The sequence below is a fragment of the Cryptomeria japonica genome, chromosome 7, assembly GCF_030272615.1.
Source record: "Cryptomeria japonica chromosome 7, Sugi_1.0, whole genome shotgun sequence".
Classification (NCBI taxonomy): Eukaryota; Viridiplantae; Streptophyta; class Pinopsida; order Cupressales; family Cupressaceae; genus Cryptomeria; species Cryptomeria japonica.
Genome location: NC_081411.1, coordinates 516420151 through 516440541, shown reverse-complemented (window position 1 = coordinate 516440541; position 20391 = coordinate 516420151). Strand labels below are relative to the sequence as shown.

Below are 20391 nucleotides of genomic sequence, written 5' to 3'. Positions count from 1 at the left end.
TGGATGGCTTCTTGAACTATGACTATCCCATCTAAAATTGATCTGTTGGGGACAAACCTAGTTTTTTCTTCTGAGATAATAGATGGTAATAGCTTTTTAAACCTATTGGTCATTACCTTTGTTAATAATTGTAAAGCGAAAAATCACGAGCGAACCCTAAGTGTTCCCCCCACCACTCCAAGGAGAGAGAAAGGAGGTCACTAGGGTTGACGGTTTTCACTTAGGGGAGACTTTACATTCAAAAGAGGGGTTGAAACCCACAAGATCCAATCCCACACAATGCAAGATTGGATTCTAAATGAGTTTCAAGGGTTAAGACAACAAGGCTACCCTCTTTTGTAAAGAATGTAGATAGAAGGATTGAGCTAGGAATGCATGTAAAGTGAGAAAGATTCACTTATAAACAGAGATAGGAATATAGGATGAAGCTACAGACCTGGAATTAGCAGTAAAATGTCGAGACAACACTGTCCTGCAAATTTGAGCGAAAGTTGACGGGACGATGGCGTCCGGCGTGCACACGGTCCTCCGAAAAATCCGCGAAACGAAGGGGGATCTGTTCATCTCTGCACAAGGATTCCAGATCTTCAATTACAGCCACGTACCTGCAACCTACACACAAAAAAGAGAGGACGATTGGGGGGTTAGGGATTAGGGGTTTGCCCTTAGGTCAAACCCCGGTTTTGGAATTAACCAAGAAATGATAAATGTTGTAAATGTAAATGATTGTAATGTAATAAAGTACCAATACCTTGTTATAAGAATGTTTGTATTCTTACATGCGAAGGTGTAAATGTTGTTGTATGTTGTATGTTGTAAGTGATCTCCTCTTCAATGGTTGAATCCTTGCCTTGAATGCAACACTTAGCCTTGAATGGAGACTTAGAATGATCAATTGCTTGAAGGAATGCTTGAGTGCTTGAATGCTTGAATGTTTGAATACTTGAGTATCGCTCCCGCCTTTTTTTCCATCTCCCCTTTCTAGGAGAGGAAAAGTAGTTTATATACTTGTCAATTAGGGTTGAAAGACTGATTTTTCCGACCTTAGGCCGACCAAGAAACATTATTTTCCAATTTGCAAACATAAAGACCCGAGACCCAAAAGAGACCGGGCCCAAAAATAGGGCTAGGGACCAGGGCGCTGGGTGCCATGGTCCCACCTCCAGGGATAGCAGGGTGCAAGGAGGATCAGGCCAGGGTGCTGAAAAATGCAGTTTTTGATGTCATGAACAAGTTTCGGGGTCTCCATTCAGGTTCAGTGTTGCATCGCCATCGTGAAGACCCAGATGCGGTCGAAATTGCAAGTGTCACAATTTTAGGACGCTACAATAATTTATATGTCATATTACATAAAGAAATGGCCCTAAATTCATCCCATTTCGAGGGATTCTCTTTCTTATGGAGCAAGGCTAGGAAAGTGTTATTTATTTCTTTCATGAATCTTCCGACATTCCAGGCTGATTCTGGGGCATCCGTGACTTCATCTCCTGTAATATGCCAACATTTATGGTAAAAACCAACAAGGAATCCATCCGGCCCAGGGGCCTTATCCCCTTGAAATTGTGAAAGAGAAACTTTAACTTCTTCATTGGTGATTTTGGCATTCAACATTTGGTTATCTTCCTTTGTTATTAGTTTGGGTATATACTTTATCAGTGCCTTGTTGTTTGAAATATTTGAATATTCCCAGTTGTTGAGGATATTTTTGAAATACTGAACTGCATCCTCTGCGATTAGCTTATGTTCCTTGATGGTTTGGCCATTGTCCTTGGTGGTCCATGCAATTCTGTTTATTGTCCTTCTTAGTTTAACACCGTTGTGAAAGAATTTGGTATTTTTGTCCCCATCCCCCAACCATGTCTCTCTAGATTTTTGTTTCCATAATATCTCTTCCTTGGCTAGAATATCCTCATATTCACATAGGAGCCTTTTCTCTTCCCAGTATTTTTCTTGTGTCATCCCGTGTTTCATAACTTCATTATTCACTAACTCCAATTCCTTTTCAATTCTTACCTTTTCCTCGAAGATGTTCTTAAATTTTTCTTTGTTCCAATCTAGCAGTTTGTGTTTGATCCATCTTAGTTTTGAAGTTAGACAGTACATTTTCAATCTAGAAAAAAATCCTTCACTCCACCACTTTTGAATGTTGGAAAGGAAATCCTCATGTTTAAACCACATCATTTTGAACTTGAAGGGGCTTTCAATTGTCTTTGGCTCCCCCATCATCTCTAATAGAACCGGGTAATGATTAGATCCTAACCAAGGCAAAAGCATGGCCTTTAATTCAACTTGAAAGGAGATTAACTCTCTCTTGTAGAAAAATCTGTCTAAAGTTTTTGCAATGTTGCAAAATCCCAACCTCTTGTTGTTCCATGTGTTAATCCCCTTATTAGTTCTAATTTCCAAGAGATTGTTGTTATTTATCCATTTAGGTAAAGTCTTTTTCGGGCTGTTTGATAGTCCTTATGCCACCACGTTTATCTATTTGATGTAGGATGGTGTTAAAGCCTCCTCTTATGAAAAAGTGTTGTGCCTCCTGATTTGCTAGGAAATGCTCTATTTCTTACCATACAAGTTTTTCCTTGTCTGTGGGGATCGGTCCATAGACATTCAAAATGATGAATTCGAGGTTTAGGTTAAGGGACCTTATTTTGTCAGCCATCCAATTCTGCATTTTGGCATAGCAAGTAAAGATAACTGAATTCTTTTTCCACAGTATTGCCAGACCACCCAAAGCCCCAACCAATTCTACCATCTCCATCTGCCATTGAGAAAGTTTCCTACTGAACTTGATTAAATCATCCCTTCCCAGTTTTGTCTCTTGCAACATCACTACATCCAAAGAAGATTTTACTATACCGCGCTTAATTAAGTGCTGTTTGTTAGGGCCCCCCAAGCCCCTAACATTCCATGTCAATATGTTTATTCCTTTATAGGGGAAGGGGGGGCCTTCCTCAGAATGAACTGAGTTATGATTTTGGTCTGCCCCTCTGCTTCCCCATCCATTTTAATCTTGTCTAAAAAATATTTTCGGCCTCTCCTATTTGCTATAGGCTTACCACAATCTGGAGTTGTTTTATTGCCTTCAATATGAAGAATGCCTCTGTTTTCCATATTGCAGTGGTTGTTGTTTAGTTGAATTCTATTATCCTCCTCATGCACAGTAATCAATTCATTGATTATGAATCTCTTCTCTTCTTATTTATCCATCCTCTCCACAACTAGAGTTGAATTATCCATATTGATGGATGAGGCAGGAACATTCTCCCCAAGGTCAGCCCTGGTTGATTTGTTTTCCAGTATTATCTGGGTTTTGGAAGGAGAATAAGCACAGTTTGAATTGATATTACGTCCATCATTTGCAGTGTTTGCCGGGACATCATTGTTGGCCTCCTCTACAATTTCTTCTGCTATTTTTCCCATTAAATTGTCAATGACATTATTCAATTCCTTTTGAATCCGATCCTCATGACGATTCTCTAGGGAATCGATGTCGTTATCTATCTTGATTGAGCTATTTCCGACATGGGGATCGAAGGGAAGAGTAGAGTTATCTTTGCCTTGAGGCTCAACATTGATGATGAAACCACCAATGTTGTTATTGAATTGAATGTCGACTCTGTTTGTTGGGGTTTTAGGCTTGATTGGTTTTGGGGCTTGGGCTTTATGAGTTATAGGGTTTTCAATCCTACGAAAGGATACATCCTCAGAGACTGAACCAAACTGCCATTCCAAAATTAGAGTATATTTGCCATCTACTGTGTTTAGGGTTATGTTTTTTAATTTGTTAATGTTGTTATTCACATTAATTAGTATTTTGATATCCGATTCATCCGTCCAATTATCTTCTATGCCAATAAATTTACCTAATTTATCCCTGATTTTCATTAGGATTTTAACCAAGAAAATTGAGAATTACAATCCATCTAGAAATTGAATTGAAAACAAATTTGTTTGCAAACTATTAAGTATCAATCTTAGTTTTATTATATTAATTAATTTTTTATTACATTAATGAAAGATTTAATTTAATAAAATAATTTATATAGAATATTGAAACAATTCAGACAAATTAGAATATTAAAATTAGAGGGAGGGGAAATAAACAAGTCAAACTACGCGAGAATATTTGACTGGATAAAGGTAAAAGCATGGTGACGGGAAATCTTCCCTGCCTGCAAGAAAACAGCGAGGCTTAAAGCCCCCCTCCCCTGCTCTTTCGATCATCCTCCGTGCTCACGAGTTCAATTTTCTTATTGAGAAACTATATATTTTTTCCATTTCATGCTCATGTCTGTTCATATTCATTCGTAATTTGTAGAACAGATAAGTTCGTATCTGCAGAGAAGAAATTGACAGGAAAATGCAATGTCCACGAGGTTTTCTTAAAACCAGGAAGATGTATTTGGAGAGGATTCCACCGATACCTTAGTTCCTTATTTTGGCCGAAGTCGATGGGGAGATTGAAAAATTCCCCGCGCCGGGGTGTGGCACTGCGTTTTCTACATATTACTGTTATTATATTAATGGCGGGATCGGTGGTCGTGGCCGTTGACTCGCCTCAGGGATCAAACACTCGACGCTTGGCTGATCCACATGATAGCAGCAATCCTACCCCTAAGGTAAAACACATTTTTATACTCCTCTCCTTTTCTTGTGTTTTTAGGGTTTTGAACCGCTATATTTTTAGCCTCATAATGCAGCCGGGCGCAGGGGCAGGGGCAGGGGGTTGGGGTTGGGCACGCGGCTTCTAATGTTCCCAATAAAATAAAGGATGCCGATAATACAGGATCGACACCTCCCCCTAAAATTATGAAGGATGCCAACAATCCAGGATTGACTTCTCCCCCTAAAAATATAACTCCCGGAAACGCTGCTCCAAAGGGTAATAGTACATCTTCAGACAAGGAGAAACTTCCGGAGGGATCTAATAATCGAACGAATGCAGTCCCAGAAAATGGTCAGGGTCCTCAAAATGACACTACCCCTCCGGTGAATGATAAAGATTTAAGAAAGGAAATCCTCAATAATGGTACTCCCTCTACCCCTCCAGATAAAGATGTTGCACCGAACAAGGAGAAAGGGGACCCAGCTGCAGATCCAGGAAAGGATAAATCTCCAGCCAAAAAAGGCGAGGGTAATAAGGATAGCAGCAGGAACTCGTTGAATCCGCAAGTCTGTGATGAATTTCACAGCTGTTCAGACAAAGAGAAAAAGATGGTCGCTTGTCTCCGGGCTCCTGGAAATGGTTAGTAGTCCTTGAATTCGCTAATCTAGGAGTTAATAGATATGCAGTTTATTAGGAGAGCCTCAAACGTCATCTCGTTTTTTTTGTGAATCTTTTTCTTGTGAAACTGTCAGTCTCTTATAAACAGAAGACTTGTTTCAAAGTAAAACTGCCATATCCAGGGATAAATCTGACATTTGTTTTGGTTTGATTCCTAAATGATACAAAGAATCTATTTCAACAAAGACTCTTAGAAAACTGTTCCGTTACAGCATGGTTCCAGGTAGCTGCTTGCTGTTAAAACTTTCATAAAACTGTTCTGTTACAGCATGGTTGCATACGGCTGCTTACTGTTTATTTTTTTAAGGTTTAGGTTGTCCCATTTAATTTTTTAGTAAGCACAACGCATAATTTGGAATCTTATTTTGAAATACTGGAGTAGCTATAAGTTAAATTATGTAATTCCTGAAAAGAAGTAAAGGTGCGGAAACACTTCCTACACTAGTCTACGAGGAGGGAAATGTGCAGAATAAGTTTAGTTTCACAGTTACAGAGAAGAACAAAACTTACAACCCTAACATGGTGATGCACACAAGAAAAAACCTTTTTAAGAGAAAAATCGCACTCTGCAAAGCACAAACCAGTTATATAACAGCCACAAATAATTAATTAAAATCTGGAGTAATTCTACCACAATAATGATTCTTGCAAAATATACTATGCATAATTCAGCCCAAGCACTTAATAAATAGGTAAAACTCAAACCACAAACTGAGTGTGGTTTACCAAAATATCACGAGCCAAAACAATGAACCAAAAGTGGTGCCATATTTAGCCCAAATCTCACTGCCATATTCCATGAGTTGCTCAGCAGACTATATATAGCAGATGCCTATACCTTGTGATGACTTGTTATAAGTTATTTTAGTTCGCCTCTCAAAAAAGGGGCTCCATTTGGGCATATTCAAATCTGTTTAAAGATGATGTGATAGACTATCTCCCTCTTAAATGTTCTTGTGTGTCATAGAATCTATCACACATAACTCCTATCTTCCAATCTCATAAGATGTTTGTATACATCAGGATCACTTTAAATGCTCTTACAACTTCTTACACACATTACAAGATAGCCAACATGAGGCCAAGAATGCCTCCTCAAAGTGGGGGTGTTCTTTTCCTCAGTTGTAGATGGAGTGGGGGAACTGAAGGTATGCAACTGCTATCTAATAACAAATTTGCCTTGTGGTTGTGCGTTTCATTTTTCTTCCTCGTTTGCTTTCCCTTTAGATCTAATTTCCAAATTTGGGAATTACAAAAGGATTACAATTTAGTAATTACTTGAAATAATGCAGAAAAATAATTATAGGCCCTGAAAAATCTTGAGTGGTTGCATTGGACCCTGCTGCTACACTGTGAGCATTGTTGCCATTTGCCTTTGCTTTTTGTGTTTTGCATATTACACTTGTTCTTATATGTGAATGATTTGTTGACTTAGCCTTTTGTGTTTCAGATATTACATTTGTTGCTCTACGCTTTTAGGAATTTTGGTTTTTTTGCTCATTTATTATTCTTTACTTTGCTGGAGATGCACATGGGACTCTATTTGTGTACTTTTCGGTTATATTCTTTGTGTCAGTTTTGTTGTCTTCTCCTGGCCAATAGTGGACGTTAATATCCAACCAAATTGAATTACACAATCAAAACTTTAACGTGTTTATAAGATAATGGTCTCAAGGAGGACATATAACTTAATTTCCTCAGTAGGTGTGGCAGAAGGTGATTTGCAGAAAAATTGTCTCATGGAAGATGAAATTTCTTGTTATTTTCTAAACTTATTTTTGATACTGCATTGAATACTATTAATAGAATTTTTTGTAGAAAAAATACCAGTTAATGTAAACTACCATGTGGTACAAAGTAATTGACTAACTCTTTACCACCCACTCAAAATTCAAAGTTTTTTGCAAATAAAAAAAACTGATACTCTAGTTTCAGAGACCAAGATTCGAGCTGTTCTTGGTTTTCTTTTTGGGTCTTTTATGGAACAGCTTATGCAGGAAATAAGGAATTAGTAGCCTCCTCCATGGATATTTATCATGTCCCTTTCTAAAAAAGTTCAATAAATAGAATTTACTAAAAATAGTAAGCCCAACTGTCCCAAATTAGTAAAACAGGATCACATGATGGTTTGGGAAATAATATTAGTTTAATATTTGTTTGTTGTTGCAATTCAAATTTCTCACGACAATCAATGTTGAATTAGTAACTTCTTTTGGGCAGCATCTTGTTGGCTTTGGCAAGTTGTCTAGTAGTGGGTTTGTTTTTGGAAGCTTTCCTTGGCATCTTTGAGCATCTTTGGTATCTAGTGGCTTTATGGTAGTTGCCATAAAACGATCATCCATTTCATGCAAGTTTCCTCCATTTCAAGAAGTGGGATTTTGGGTGCTTGATTTGAACTTTGAAAGTGGTTTCATATATGCTTGGTTTTGGCTCCAAGTTTCATTCATTCATGTTGCAGATTTTATCAAAGCTTTTGCTTTTGTCTTCAGTGGTTGATAAACCAGTGGAGAAGGAGACTGTAGAGCGAGAGTTTGAAAGTTTCCAGGTGATCTAAGTTTGGGAGTCAGAGGATGACTAGGTGATCTAAGATGGGAGTCAAGGATTACCATTAAATAGTCTCATTTTTAAGGTTATCTTTGTGCTGAATAGTTGGGATTTCTTTAGTTTTATAGATTGATCTTTAAGGTCTGAGAGTATTGTTTGTTGTAAAACTCTATGGTAGCCTTGAGGCCGTGGGTTCGCTGCAAATAACATGTATTTTGTTGGTATTTATCATATTCAATTCATTTGTGGAGTTTATTGAAATTACCATTGTAATATGTGCACTTTGCAGTGTGTTTTGGTTTTAAATTTGGAGATCATTTGGTATGCAGCTCTTTGGGTTGTATGATTGCTGTTGGCAGCAAATAAAATACCTGATATAATCTGAATATTCATTGCTTATAAGTTTCAAGAATATTTGTTATTGATTTTGCAAGTTCAGTGTTCAATTCTTGAAACTAGTTTGCTTATTTTCTGTTACTTGACAAAGTCAATTTCAAAGGTTTTCAAAATGGTTTCATATTTGATTAATATCATTTTCAAGGGATATTACAATGGTATCAGAGCTAAGATCTTGCTAGCCTGCAAGGTTTTGAGTAGCTGATTAGGGGTTGCTTCTTCCAATCAATATTTCATAGTTGAGAAACTGATATGTTAGTCTCTGTAATATTAGGATGGTTTGATGAATAGTTTATGAAATGAATAATTTCTAAGGCAGCCCTCACATTGTATGAATATGCAAAAATAACAGGGAAATATATGCCTTGAGAAGAAAGAGGTTTTTAATTTTTTTGAGGAATGCCGTTTAATGAACAAATTTGAAGTATCTTTTGAAGATTACTTCATAAGAAGAAGGAAGGAGTTAATATGGGAAGGGCTGAAAATACTAAAAATCATGAAGAATAGATGAAAGTGGAGCTAAACAATGTCTCCAAGCAAACTAAGGAGGCAAAACAAGAATAATGTACTTGAAACACAGAAGGTAAAAACGAGTTGATTATTCAAGATTACATTTTATTAACAAATGGAGTATGTGAATGTCAAGAAAATATTTTTGAAGGTTTAGGAAGGAAAGAAGACAATGGAACCCAAGATGATGATGGGAAATAAAAGATTAATTTACAAAAGAAGTACAACACAAGCATATTTAAGAAGAACCAAAACTTGAGGGGAAAGAAAAAGAAATAAGACAGCTCCATATCTCCCATGAAGTATTTTAGGTATGTGAGGATATTTGCAAAGAGATCCATATGATGAGCATATTTTCATGAAAGGAGAGATTTAGATAAATATTTACTTAATGAATTTCATTTTGAGGATATTGCTGCAAATCTTCCAAAAGTGTGCAAATCAGCAATAAGAGATACAGGGTGGAAGGGAAATCATTCTTCCTAATTGTCAAATATCTCACAGATAATGTTGTGGGATCCGGGGGACTTGTACATAATAATAATGCAGATGGATAGACATGTTCTCAGCCTTAGAGTAGTGCAATGGAAGCATGGTGATGTCTCCAAAGAAATCAATTTCAAAGAGGAGGATGTAATCTTATTTGGTAGCACAAGTTATGGAAAAGGTTTTCAACTTTCAGGTTTATTGTCTCTTTTCATGCACATACAAAAAATCTTGTCATCAACAAAGGCTTGCAAAATTAAGCGATAAAGTAAGGGGCACAAGTCGTAGCTTAGAGGATGTGGGCTCTTGGTTTCATGTTTCAAATCGTTCTTGTATATGGAATCACATGGAACTTATTGAGTATTCCAACCATTTTGCAATGAGACAATGCTTATGGTACATAGATCACTCATGGGATTTAAGTACCACTTTTGAAGACCATATTGTGGGTGATGGCCAAATGGAAATAGTCAACTTGTGATGTTTGATGTTAGATCATGGTAAGAAAAAGAGGAATCTTTTCAATAATCATTATTTTGTGACAAATTATGCTATGGAATTTTGGATATGTAGCTACAAGCAAGACATGAAGGGTGTGATGTTACAAGCCTCTAGTATTATGAATTTAAGAAGATTGGACATCTATTTGGGTGAACAAAAGTCATGCAAGGACTTCTATATCTTAAGTCCCAAGAGTTGCAATGATCATGTTTTTGAAAGAACAATGGGTGAAGACATTTGAGAAGCCTATAGAGTTAATTAACTTATGTTTGGCAATTCTTATTTCAGATTTATTGCATCAATTTGTAGAGGAGTATGGTATTTTAAAAGAAGATAAGTAGGCAGCAAATTATTTGTTGATTGAAAGTATGCAAGGTATAAAATCCTTTGATGAGTATCATAGATCATATTTTACTTCACTACTTCCAAATTAGCAAAAGGGAGTTTTCAAATGTATGCTTCTAGGTTCATCTTTGAAGCAGAGAATCCAACATCCCATTGGTTGCAAACACTCTAACTTTATCACACATTATGAGTTGGTGATATGCTACTCTCAGTCATCCATTTGCAGGAAGCATGTGAAGTGCAAGGGCTTACATTATAGTTTAGTTTTTCAATTCAAGGAAAATCAGGTGAGAAATTTTATTTCATTTGTGATGATAGTATCTTGACTTCCAATAAGGTTTGGAAGATGAATTGGAAAATGTGGATAGAGTTATTGGTTTATTTTAGCAACAAGAGATCTTTAATAAGGCATATTTTTTGGAGTTTGGGGTCACATGCTTTACTCAAGTTTTTGGAGCCGAAAGCATGCTTAAAGAAATTTCTCAAGAAGATTTGAAAGAAGTTGAAAAGGTAGCTAATTCTCTACATGAAGTTAATATTTCAGATTTCTCACATGGTTCTACTATAGACTATAGTGCTATAGGAAAGAGAATTATTTGGTTTTCATTGCAAAGATTGGAAATGAAGAAACCTGACAACATGAAGTTCAAAGTCTCAAAGGTAATCCATGCAAGGTATGAAAAGAAGTTTAAAATCAGCCTTTCGTTGAAAATACTTAAACATAAATCAGTTCATGTTAGTCATTTGATTGTGTACAATGGATGGAGGAACTTTTTGTTATTTTATGATGGGTATGATGAGCCACAGAAGCAGGCAATGCAAAAGATGATGGAAATTGATTCTTTCAGATTGAGTTCTTCTTGATATTTTTCTATCCCTTATATGTGTCACCACTATTCCAAATTTGATCCCAAATATGCATCAAGCATCCTTCAAACTGTGGCCAAATTTGAAGTAGTTTGTGATGTATTTGAGTGTCTCCACAACTCCAAGGTAATTGCTTCCAAGATTGGTATTCACTATTATGATGTATTTTCTTTTGTAACCATCCTTCAGGCTGCATAAATCAGGTTTATATCTTTGGGAATGGTTGCAAGAGTTTTTGGTGCAGTTTCTTGGTGATGGTGCACATACATTGCTTTGGAAAGGAGTTGAAGGGAGGAGGTAATTTATTGGAAAAGATGCAAGGAATGATATTAAACCTCAGGTAATAAGGAGTAGGAGTTATCATATTGAATATCATCTTCACAATATTACAGATCATAGGAACACTTTTCAAGAAATTTTTAGGATGCTTGAGAGGAAGATGCAACTTCACGCAAGTACAGGATCACAATCTGCTATGCAGTTTGGAATGATTGGATGTTTTGGGTATCAGGAACTTGGAGTATCATGTTTGCAATTGCTTAAGGACAAGCAGTTTTGAGAAGGGAGGACTTGTCATGTCTTTTTTTTTGTAAATTAAAAATATAACTTTACTAAAAATAGTAAGCCCAACTGTCCCAAAATAGTAAATTGGATCACATGATGGTTTGGGAAATAATATTAGTTTAATATTTGTTTGCTGTTGTGAGTTTAAATTTCTCACGACAAACAATGTTAAATTAGTAACTTATTCTGGGCAGCATCTTGTTGGCTTTGGCAAGTTGGCTAGTAGTGGGCTGCATTTTGGAAAGTTTCCTTGGCATCTTTGAGCATCTTTGGCATCTAGCGACTTTATGGTGGTTGCCATAAAACAATTATTTCCATTTCATGCAAGTTTCCTCCATTTCAAGTAGTGGGAGTTGGACACCCAATTTGAATTTTGAAAGTGGTTTCATATATGCTTGATTTTGGCTCCAAGTTTCATTCATTCATGTAGCAGATTTTATTAAAGCTTTTGCTTGTTTCTTCAGTGGCTGATAAACTATTGGAGACTGTAGAATGAGAGTTTGAAAGTTTCTAGGTTATTGAAGGACGGGAGTCAGAGGACTACTAGGTGATCTAAGATGGGAGTCAAGGATTACCACTGAATAATCTCATTTTTTGAGGCTATCACTGTGCTGAATAGTAAGGATCTCTTCAGTTTTATTATTATAGATTGATCTTTGGGGTTTGAGAGTATTTTTTGTTGCAAAACTCTATGGTAGCCTTGAGGCTGTGGGTTTGCTGTAAATAACATGTATTTTGCCGTTATTTATCATATTTAACTCATTTGTGGAGTTTACTTAAGTTACCATTGTAATATGTGCAGTTTGCAGTGAGTTTTGGTTTCAAATTTGGACATCATTTTGTATGCAGCTCTTTGGGTTGCATGATTGCTGTTAGCAGCAAATAAGTTGTTATTTACTTGATATAATCTGAAATATTCAATGCTTAAAGGTTTCAGTAATATTTGCTATTGATTTTACAAGTTAAGTGTTCTATTCTTGATACTAGTTTGGTTATTTTCTGTTATTTGGCAAAGTTTTTAAGGATTTTTGAAAGGTTTTTATATTTGATTAATAACTTTTCCTAACAACAGCAGGAGAATCACTTTAAGTTTACTAAAATAACTTTACATAGTAAATAAGCGTTAGTATGCTTCTCCTATTGAAGTGCCAATTGCTTTTTCTTAATGGTTTTTTTCTTTTAGTCAAAAGGTAAAACAATGTTAGTTCTGAATATGACATTAGGGTGTTGTTTATAGCTCAGAATCTTGAGATTGATCAACCATCCTCAAATATGCTTCTCAACCCTCTTGTTGATAATGGAGTAGGACCAATGGAAGGAAGAAGTTTACACATTCCCTCAGATTCTTTCCCCAAAGCTTGCTCCAGATTGCAAGGATTTTAGACTTTTTGGTGCATTCAATGCCTTATAGTCTCTTTTTGTCACATGTATTATCAAATCGGAGTAATCACAGCCCGACCCCCCTTCATTGTTTGAAGTATTTGGAGCTTCCATTGGTAATGATCAAGTAATCATACCTTTTGCATTAAATCATTTCTTTGGTGACCAATTTTCACGAATGATCATTTCTCTACGATCTTTAATTCATTTACATTAGTAGCAATACAAGGCAATGGGACCCTGCTTATTTTTTTTTTTTGATTGGTAATTTTTGTTATATATTGATTTCCAAGAAAAAGAGCTACAATAATCCGAGGCCATACAGATATCAACATCGGCCCAAAAAACTAACAGTCCCAGCCTACTATGAAGAGCGTTCAAGCTAAAATGGAAATAAAACCAGTACTGTGCGTTTTTGCACTAGATATTACAGTCATCCATAAAATATTGTTTTTTTAAAAAAGACCAGCAAATAGCAGAAAGCAAAAAGGATTTTTAGCACCGTATCCACTCAGTCGGTATCACTCTGGTTCGTCTGCTTCTCCTCCTCATCCGCAATGTCTGCCAGAGCTTTCCCTTTGGCTGCTTCGGTCTTCATCTTCGGGATGCAATCCAAATTTCCAAAGTCTGGGTCTCCCTCTAGACTTGCTAAAAACTGGACCGCCCGCCCTTACTCAAACCGGTCTCGCAGTTCTCTCCCCACCTCCATGCGCGCCACCACCTTGAGGGCTTTCAGTACCTCATCTGTTCTTATTAGTCTGACGCAGAGCTTCATGGCTTCCCAGCCTATGTGAGGTCGCTCTCTGCATTGCTTCTTTATTCGATTCTCCGGCCCTCGAACAAAGGGTAATATCTCCTCCTCGACATCTCCTTCCCGAATGCGGATTCCAGTCTGAGGGATCACCCACTCCAAAATGGAATCAAGGTTGATCAAATAGTCCCTGTCAATCAGCTTTGTCATTGTGAGCTTAATTTTTTCCACTTCAGGTTCAAATTCGCAAGCCCAGGCCATAATCAAGGAATAAACCTCCATATTCGTCCTGTACCTGAAGTGAATGTGCACCAACTCCTCCCCCAGCATTAGACACACTGCACTCCATAGTTTCTCTTCCTTGTATTTGAAGAGTCCTTGCATTCTTTTGTCCGACACTGTTCCCAGAAAAGGAACCAGTTTCTTCTCTGTTCTTAGGGTAAAATTCGCCTCCATTGAACCTGCGCAAAAACTGTTAACTCCACACACTACACTGCAAAAGACATAAAAATCCTCATTAATCCGATTCTTTGATGATACATTGCTCATAAACCAAAATAGAAATTCGTCCGCCGTCGTTTGCGACGGGTCATAAATGCATAATCAATGATATAAATGGAAAAAGATTTCATGGCAGATTTACTGCCCTCCGCGGTTTCCATTTAACCTCTTCTTTTTCTAAATGGGGGTTAACCCTCGGAGACCCATTAACAGGTTGGGACCCTGCTTATTACACAAGCATATCGAAGCATTTAATTATCGAAGAGAAGAAGGTTGCTAATACATCATACTGGTTACTTTTACCTTAAAGTATGTTCAAGATTGACAAAATTTTTAGTGCTTGTAATGCCTGATAAACCTCCTTTGTCTTAGCATTATGATCAACATGGGATGGTTACAAAATGCTAGGGGATGGGTACAATATTATCCTAAGATCTTAGCTGATGCCTTCTGAAGTTTCCAAGGTATCTTTTAGTTGTCTCACAATGCCTCTTGTGAATAACATCTTGCGGACACTGCAAAAGGAATAAACAGATTAACTTTGAAAATGGATTAATTTCAAAATGTAAGTTACATGTTGGCCCTACCATTAACTCTGATGTGTGAGGAAGTTGCCTATTTTTGCATGGGAGTCATGCAAAGGATCTTATTAAGGAAACATTGTTGAGGTTATCTGGTAGATCAAAAGTCCAATCCTCCTTATGTACAACGATTTGAGCTTGTGAGGACAGGTTGATTATAGAACAAAAATGGAGATCTTTGGCCATCCTTTTGCACAAATTGAGCTTGATTCCTTGTAATAAGTAAATTTGCACCTAATGAAGATGTTGTAGAATATAATGGCATTTCGGGAAAATTTTATGGTTTTCTTTATCATCTTGAATTGAGTTTAACAGAAACATTGAGTTCTTTGCTTAAATTTTCAATGATTTAGATAACAGGGTTGCTTTCGTATGGTTGTTAAAGGTTTTATATCTGTAGACAATTTTTGGCAATTGGCATTGAAAAGCAAGGAATAAACAAGATAAAAGTTTAACTTATGATTAAGTTGTATGGATTTTGTGATTGGTCCAGGTTGAAATGATATATTTGATATTTTGAGGAGGAAGAAGCCTAGAGTAAATCAGTTTGTTACAATAAGTGAACATTATGAAGATAGATGTAGGATTGGTTCCATATTGGATAAATTTCACCATTTTTAGAGATTGTTTTTAAATTCTAAATAATTAGGTCAAAATGAGGTTCAAGTTCCCTTCAGTGTCTTCTGATCACTTTCCTTTTCAAATCTATTGTCTTATAAAAAGGGATGTTTTGGGTTTGTTTGTTTGAACTCTTTTTTTCAAGTGTTTTTTTTTTGGACAAATAGGACGAGTGCCTTGAAGCTTGCAGGCAGTAAGTTTGTTTGGAACCTAGGCACAAGGAAAATTTTAGATAAGGATGAGTGTTGGGATTAAGGTGCCATCTACATTGTAAATCCTATATATTGCATGGTTCCAACATCCTTGGAAAGTGACCCTAGGCACTTAGGGTGTATTGGGAAAATAATTTGTAGTATTTTTTTTTTTGCCATTGTTCATAATGAATGAAGTGTTTACCTAGCAGTGGTAAAGGCGACTTGTGCACATAATTATTTATTTGATTTTTCCCAAATTTTGATGGTTTGAATGGGATGGTAAAAGACAAGTGAAGAGGACCAAAAGTTGATTGTTGAACTTTTCCAAGTGATTGTTTGGAAAGAGGCAATGATTGTCTCTTGATATTCCTTCATTTGTGGCATTTCATGCGATGTCTCATTTCCAAGTTTGGTCGTCTAAGTTGGAGGAATAGTTTTTGGGGCCAAAATCTGTGTCCTTTCATGTTCCTAGGAGGCAGATCAAAAGATGGAATGTTTGGAATGAAGATTCATCTTTGGACGCAAAGTTTGGTGCACAAGACTTCTTTACAACTCCAAAAATTCAGCTCCTTGGATGTGGAAAAGAAGTGGAGCAGTTGAAAGTAGAGTTATACTGTAGGAACAAGAACCTAAGAAGGAACAAGATGGAGCACAAATAGGTTGTTCATAGGTACATAGGTGCTGCCATATCGGAGGCAAAGAGGAGAATGGAAGTGTGTAACAAATTGTAATCTTGTTTTAAAGATAATGCAAACTTGGTCTTTCTTCTTGATGGAGTTTTTTCGCACTAGGGTTGTTCCACATAAATTTGTGTCATGTGATGCTTTTAGGTTGCTGATTTGTGCCTTTTTGCTGTTATCTTATGGTGATTTCATCTTTTATTTATTGCCTTTATAAGTTCACAGAAAGTGGTGTTGTTGAGTATGTTATGTTGGCTGATTTTTAGCATGATAAAGAAGATCAATCTAATCATGGTAATTCCACATCGTTAGTTTTAGTGATCAGATTTAAGTAAACTCAGAAATTAACTTAAATGTAAACACACAAGAGACACAAAACACAGTATACCCTGGGAAAACCTCCCTCTTGGAGGAAAAACCCAGCATCAAAGATCCAGATCAGAACCTTTTATTATGAGCAGATTACAATTAAGAATAGATCAGATTACTTATTGGATTTAGTTCCTAAGCTAGGGCAGAACTTTGCCTAATCAAACCTCTGATGTGCAGGCCCTAATTCGCCTGATCATGTGCAGAACTTCGGCATCATAAAGGAAGATAATTACTGCTCAATCTCACATAGCAAAGCTCTCAACAAGTTTGCACAGGTCTGCCCTCAATAATGTCCAGGTTCGGATCTGAATGAAGACAGTTTACAGCTCGGATAGCATGCAAGTTCGCACAGCCTCCATAATCAGATTTGCACTATTTAGGAAGACAAATGTTTGCACATGTTGCACAGCAATAGAATCAGATTCGGATCTGATGAAGTGACCAGTAAGTGCAAGATGAGTTCGCTGTTCGGATTGAACACAATTTCGCTCAGCCATGAAATGAAGATTCACTTCAATCAGACTGATTAATTCGTTAGGTATAATGCAGATCATAATATTCACTTGACCATGCTTGATCATATGTGCTTGATGTGTGTATGAAAAGGTTGATAGGGTACAAGACTCAATCACCTTTTTCCTTAAGTCGGCTGGGTCTAAGTAGGCCGACTTGATTTATATTTCCCTTCTTACATATTGGTGCCCATCTTGGGATAATAAATTAATTACAAATTACATAAGAATGGGGCCACACTTTACATTGCATTTGACTTTGGACCTATTTAACATTACAAGACATATTCATTCAATATCAATTAAATTCTAATTGCCAAAGGCAACATTTAATTATAAAAGAATCCGAAACTAGCTAGATAATTTCAACAATGTTGGCTGATTTTTAGCATGATAAAGAAGATCAATCGAATCATGGTAATTCCACATTGAGGTTACTTAATTTCAGATTTTCATATTATAGTAGTCCAAGCTTGGTATCTCATCAATTGGTGTCATAACTTGAGAACATAGCTTTAATGTTAATACATTGCATAGAGATTATCCATATAATAAACATCTTTTGGTGAATATTTTTTATATTATATGTCCGCACCATTATTCATTTACTCAATACTGTGATTTGAAATGGTGTTGCTGTCTATATTCCCATATCTGTACCCTCATGTCTCTGGGTGACTTTTGTTTGGAAGCTTGCTAGGTTTATATCTGTTAATGGGTCAGGCTTGATCAGAGGGACTACTTGCTTGAATGCAACTAAGAACGTCTTGAGAATATGTTAAGTTGTGTAATGTCCCCTCTTAGGAGGCTGTCAATCCCCAAAGAGCAACATATATTACTATGGATGTATATTATGACTCTCATACATATTGCAGTCTATATTAATATTACTATTAAATTCTGCATAAGAACATTATCAGGCTTCATGTATTAAACATACATATTAAGCACATCCGCATGCATCAAGAACAAGTATGTTACTGCCTGTAACTTAATAACAATTCTGATCTGATCTGATCGATGGTGATGTCACTGGATGCTTTTGATTCCTTTCCTTTGTATCTCTCAATGTGAGGGAGAGGTCACATCTCTTCATCATGCATGCCCTTTGGCAAGAGACACATCCTTTCACCATTGGCACCCTTTGAAAGAGTGCAGCTCTTCATTATTTCTGCCCTTTGAAAGGGACACAACCTTTCACAATCAGATCTGCACCACTTAGCTAAATCAGATATGCACTTCTGATTCTCAAATTATTCCCCCTTCAAATGAGTTCTCCTCTCCCTTTTATAGCTCATATTTGGGGGATTCACAACTTATCATTTCATCCCTTTTGACCAGTCATTAACTTTAATCAAATTGTAATTATATTTAATTATAATCTTTTATATTTTAACTTAATTTTTAATTTTTTCTTCTTTTGTATTTTAATTTTATTATTATTATTTATTATTAAATTATATTTTCAATGTGGGGACATTACAAGTTGATAGCCATAAATCATGTTGGGAAAATTGGAAATTCACGTGCAAAATTATCTCTTCATTGAATTCTTGTTAGCTGATTTGGTAAGTTGTAAAATAAAATGTCTTAACATTATTAAATAGTTAAAATTGCAAAGGTAAGACTATATTATAACGAGTCAAAGAAGGCAACTGAGGATCAAACCTTTTGTGATATTCTGAGTAAAAAGGAAAACCGAAAAAATTGTTCTGTTAAGGATGATAATAAATTCTTGATTCAGGATAGTCTGCATAAAGATAAACTTGAGAATAGTGAGCTTATTAGTACAGAAGCATGTTTTGTGAATGGGAACATTTTCATTTACCTTTTGCAGAAACCCCTGGCAAGTGTTTCCTTAGATGGGAAATATTTGGTTTCCAATCAGGAAACCAATCAGGAAACTTTATCTTATTTTATTATTTTTTCTTTTTAAATCTGTCATTTCTCTTTGCATATGGGGTCCATAGGACGTATACAACCAAAAAATGTAATGCCCCCTTTTGGGATTGCCCTAAATCTTGCCTAGTAAATATCAAAGTCTGCTAATTTTCACCCTTATTGATTCTGATATTAGATATTGTTCCATTGACTTTCTTGTCTTCTTTGATCTTATGGATGATTCCTCCAATTCCCCCTTCTCAATTGAATTAACCTCTTCTTTATATCTTCAATTGTGGGAAGTCACACCTTCATAAGAAATGAGTCATCACTCTTCATTGCTGCCCTTGGAGAATGATAAATTGTTCTCCAAATTGATATCCCTTGGATGTCCTCCTCAAATGAGACTCCTTTTAATATCCTCCAGTGTGAGGGAGAGACACCTCCTCACCATGTCTGCCCTTTGTCACCTTTTGAAAGAGATACAACCTTTCCTAATTATTACCTTTTGAAAGAGTCATAACCCTTTATTATTTCTTCCTTTTTGAGAGAGTCACTTCCTTATTTACTTCCCATTCCTTCTTTTTCACCTTTTCTTTATTCCTATTCTCCATTATTTTTCCCTTCCTCCTTGTCCTCTTTCAAATGAACTCTTCTCCCTTTTATATCTAATGTTTTAGGGAGTCGCAACCCTTCATAATACGCCTCTTGACTTTTCATTAAACTTAATTAACTTGTAATTATAGTATATTATATTTTATTATTTATTTATATTTAATTTAATTATTATTATTTATTATTTAATCCTATTTCAGAAAAGGGACATTATAGTCCACCCCACCGAAGATTGCTTGTCCTCAAGAAATGATCATGGAGTGTTCAGAATGATTCCCAATATGAAATGGCTTTGGAAACACACTTGGAATAAACTTGCTGAAAACACATCAAGTATGAACCGATCACAAAGCATACACATAAAAACACAAAGCATACACATGAATATATGCAGACATGGAGTATACACACAAATACACGTGTTGTTAGATCACTTCTTTTCTTTTTGAGCCAGAAAGTGGGCCTAACCCCAATCTTGCTACTCAATCTATTTTGAGTCAGAAAGTGGGTCTAACTCCATCTTTCTCGTCATAATCTATTTTGAGCCAGAAAGTGGGCCTAACCCTATCTTTTTCCTCATAATCCATTTTGAGCCAAAAAGTGGGCCTAACCCCAATCCTTCCGCTCCTAATCCATTTTGAGCTAGAAAGTGGGTCTAAGCCCAATTCTTCTGCTCTTATTCCAATTTGAGTTAGAAAGTGGGCCTAACCCCAATCCTTCTGCTCCTATTCCAATTCGAGCTAGAAAGTGGGCCTAACCCTAATCCTTATACTCCTAATCCATTTCGAGCCAGAAAGTGGGCTAAC

At 36.3% G+C, this 20391-nt stretch overlaps 1 protein-coding gene across 3 annotated transcripts in view; it reads left to right on the top strand.

Annotated features, from left to right (window-relative positions):
* The first annotated feature begins 4107 nt into the window (after nt 1-4107).
* Nucleotides 4108-20391, top strand: part of LOC131061668 (uncharacterized) — a 43337-nt gene continuing 27053 nt past the window's right edge. The window contains exons 1-2 of one of the 3 annotated variants that reach the window (XM_057995483.2): nt 4108-4622; nt 4720-5248. In XM_057995483.2, the coding sequence (XP_057851466.2) occupies nt 4455-4622; nt 4720-5248 (697 nt within the window). In that variant the 5' untranslated portion in view covers nt 4108-4454. Of the gene's footprint in view, nt 4623-4703; nt 5249-20391 lie in introns of all 3 variants that reach the window. The other 2 variants (XM_059209356.1, XM_059209357.1) reach the window with 2 other exon arrangements.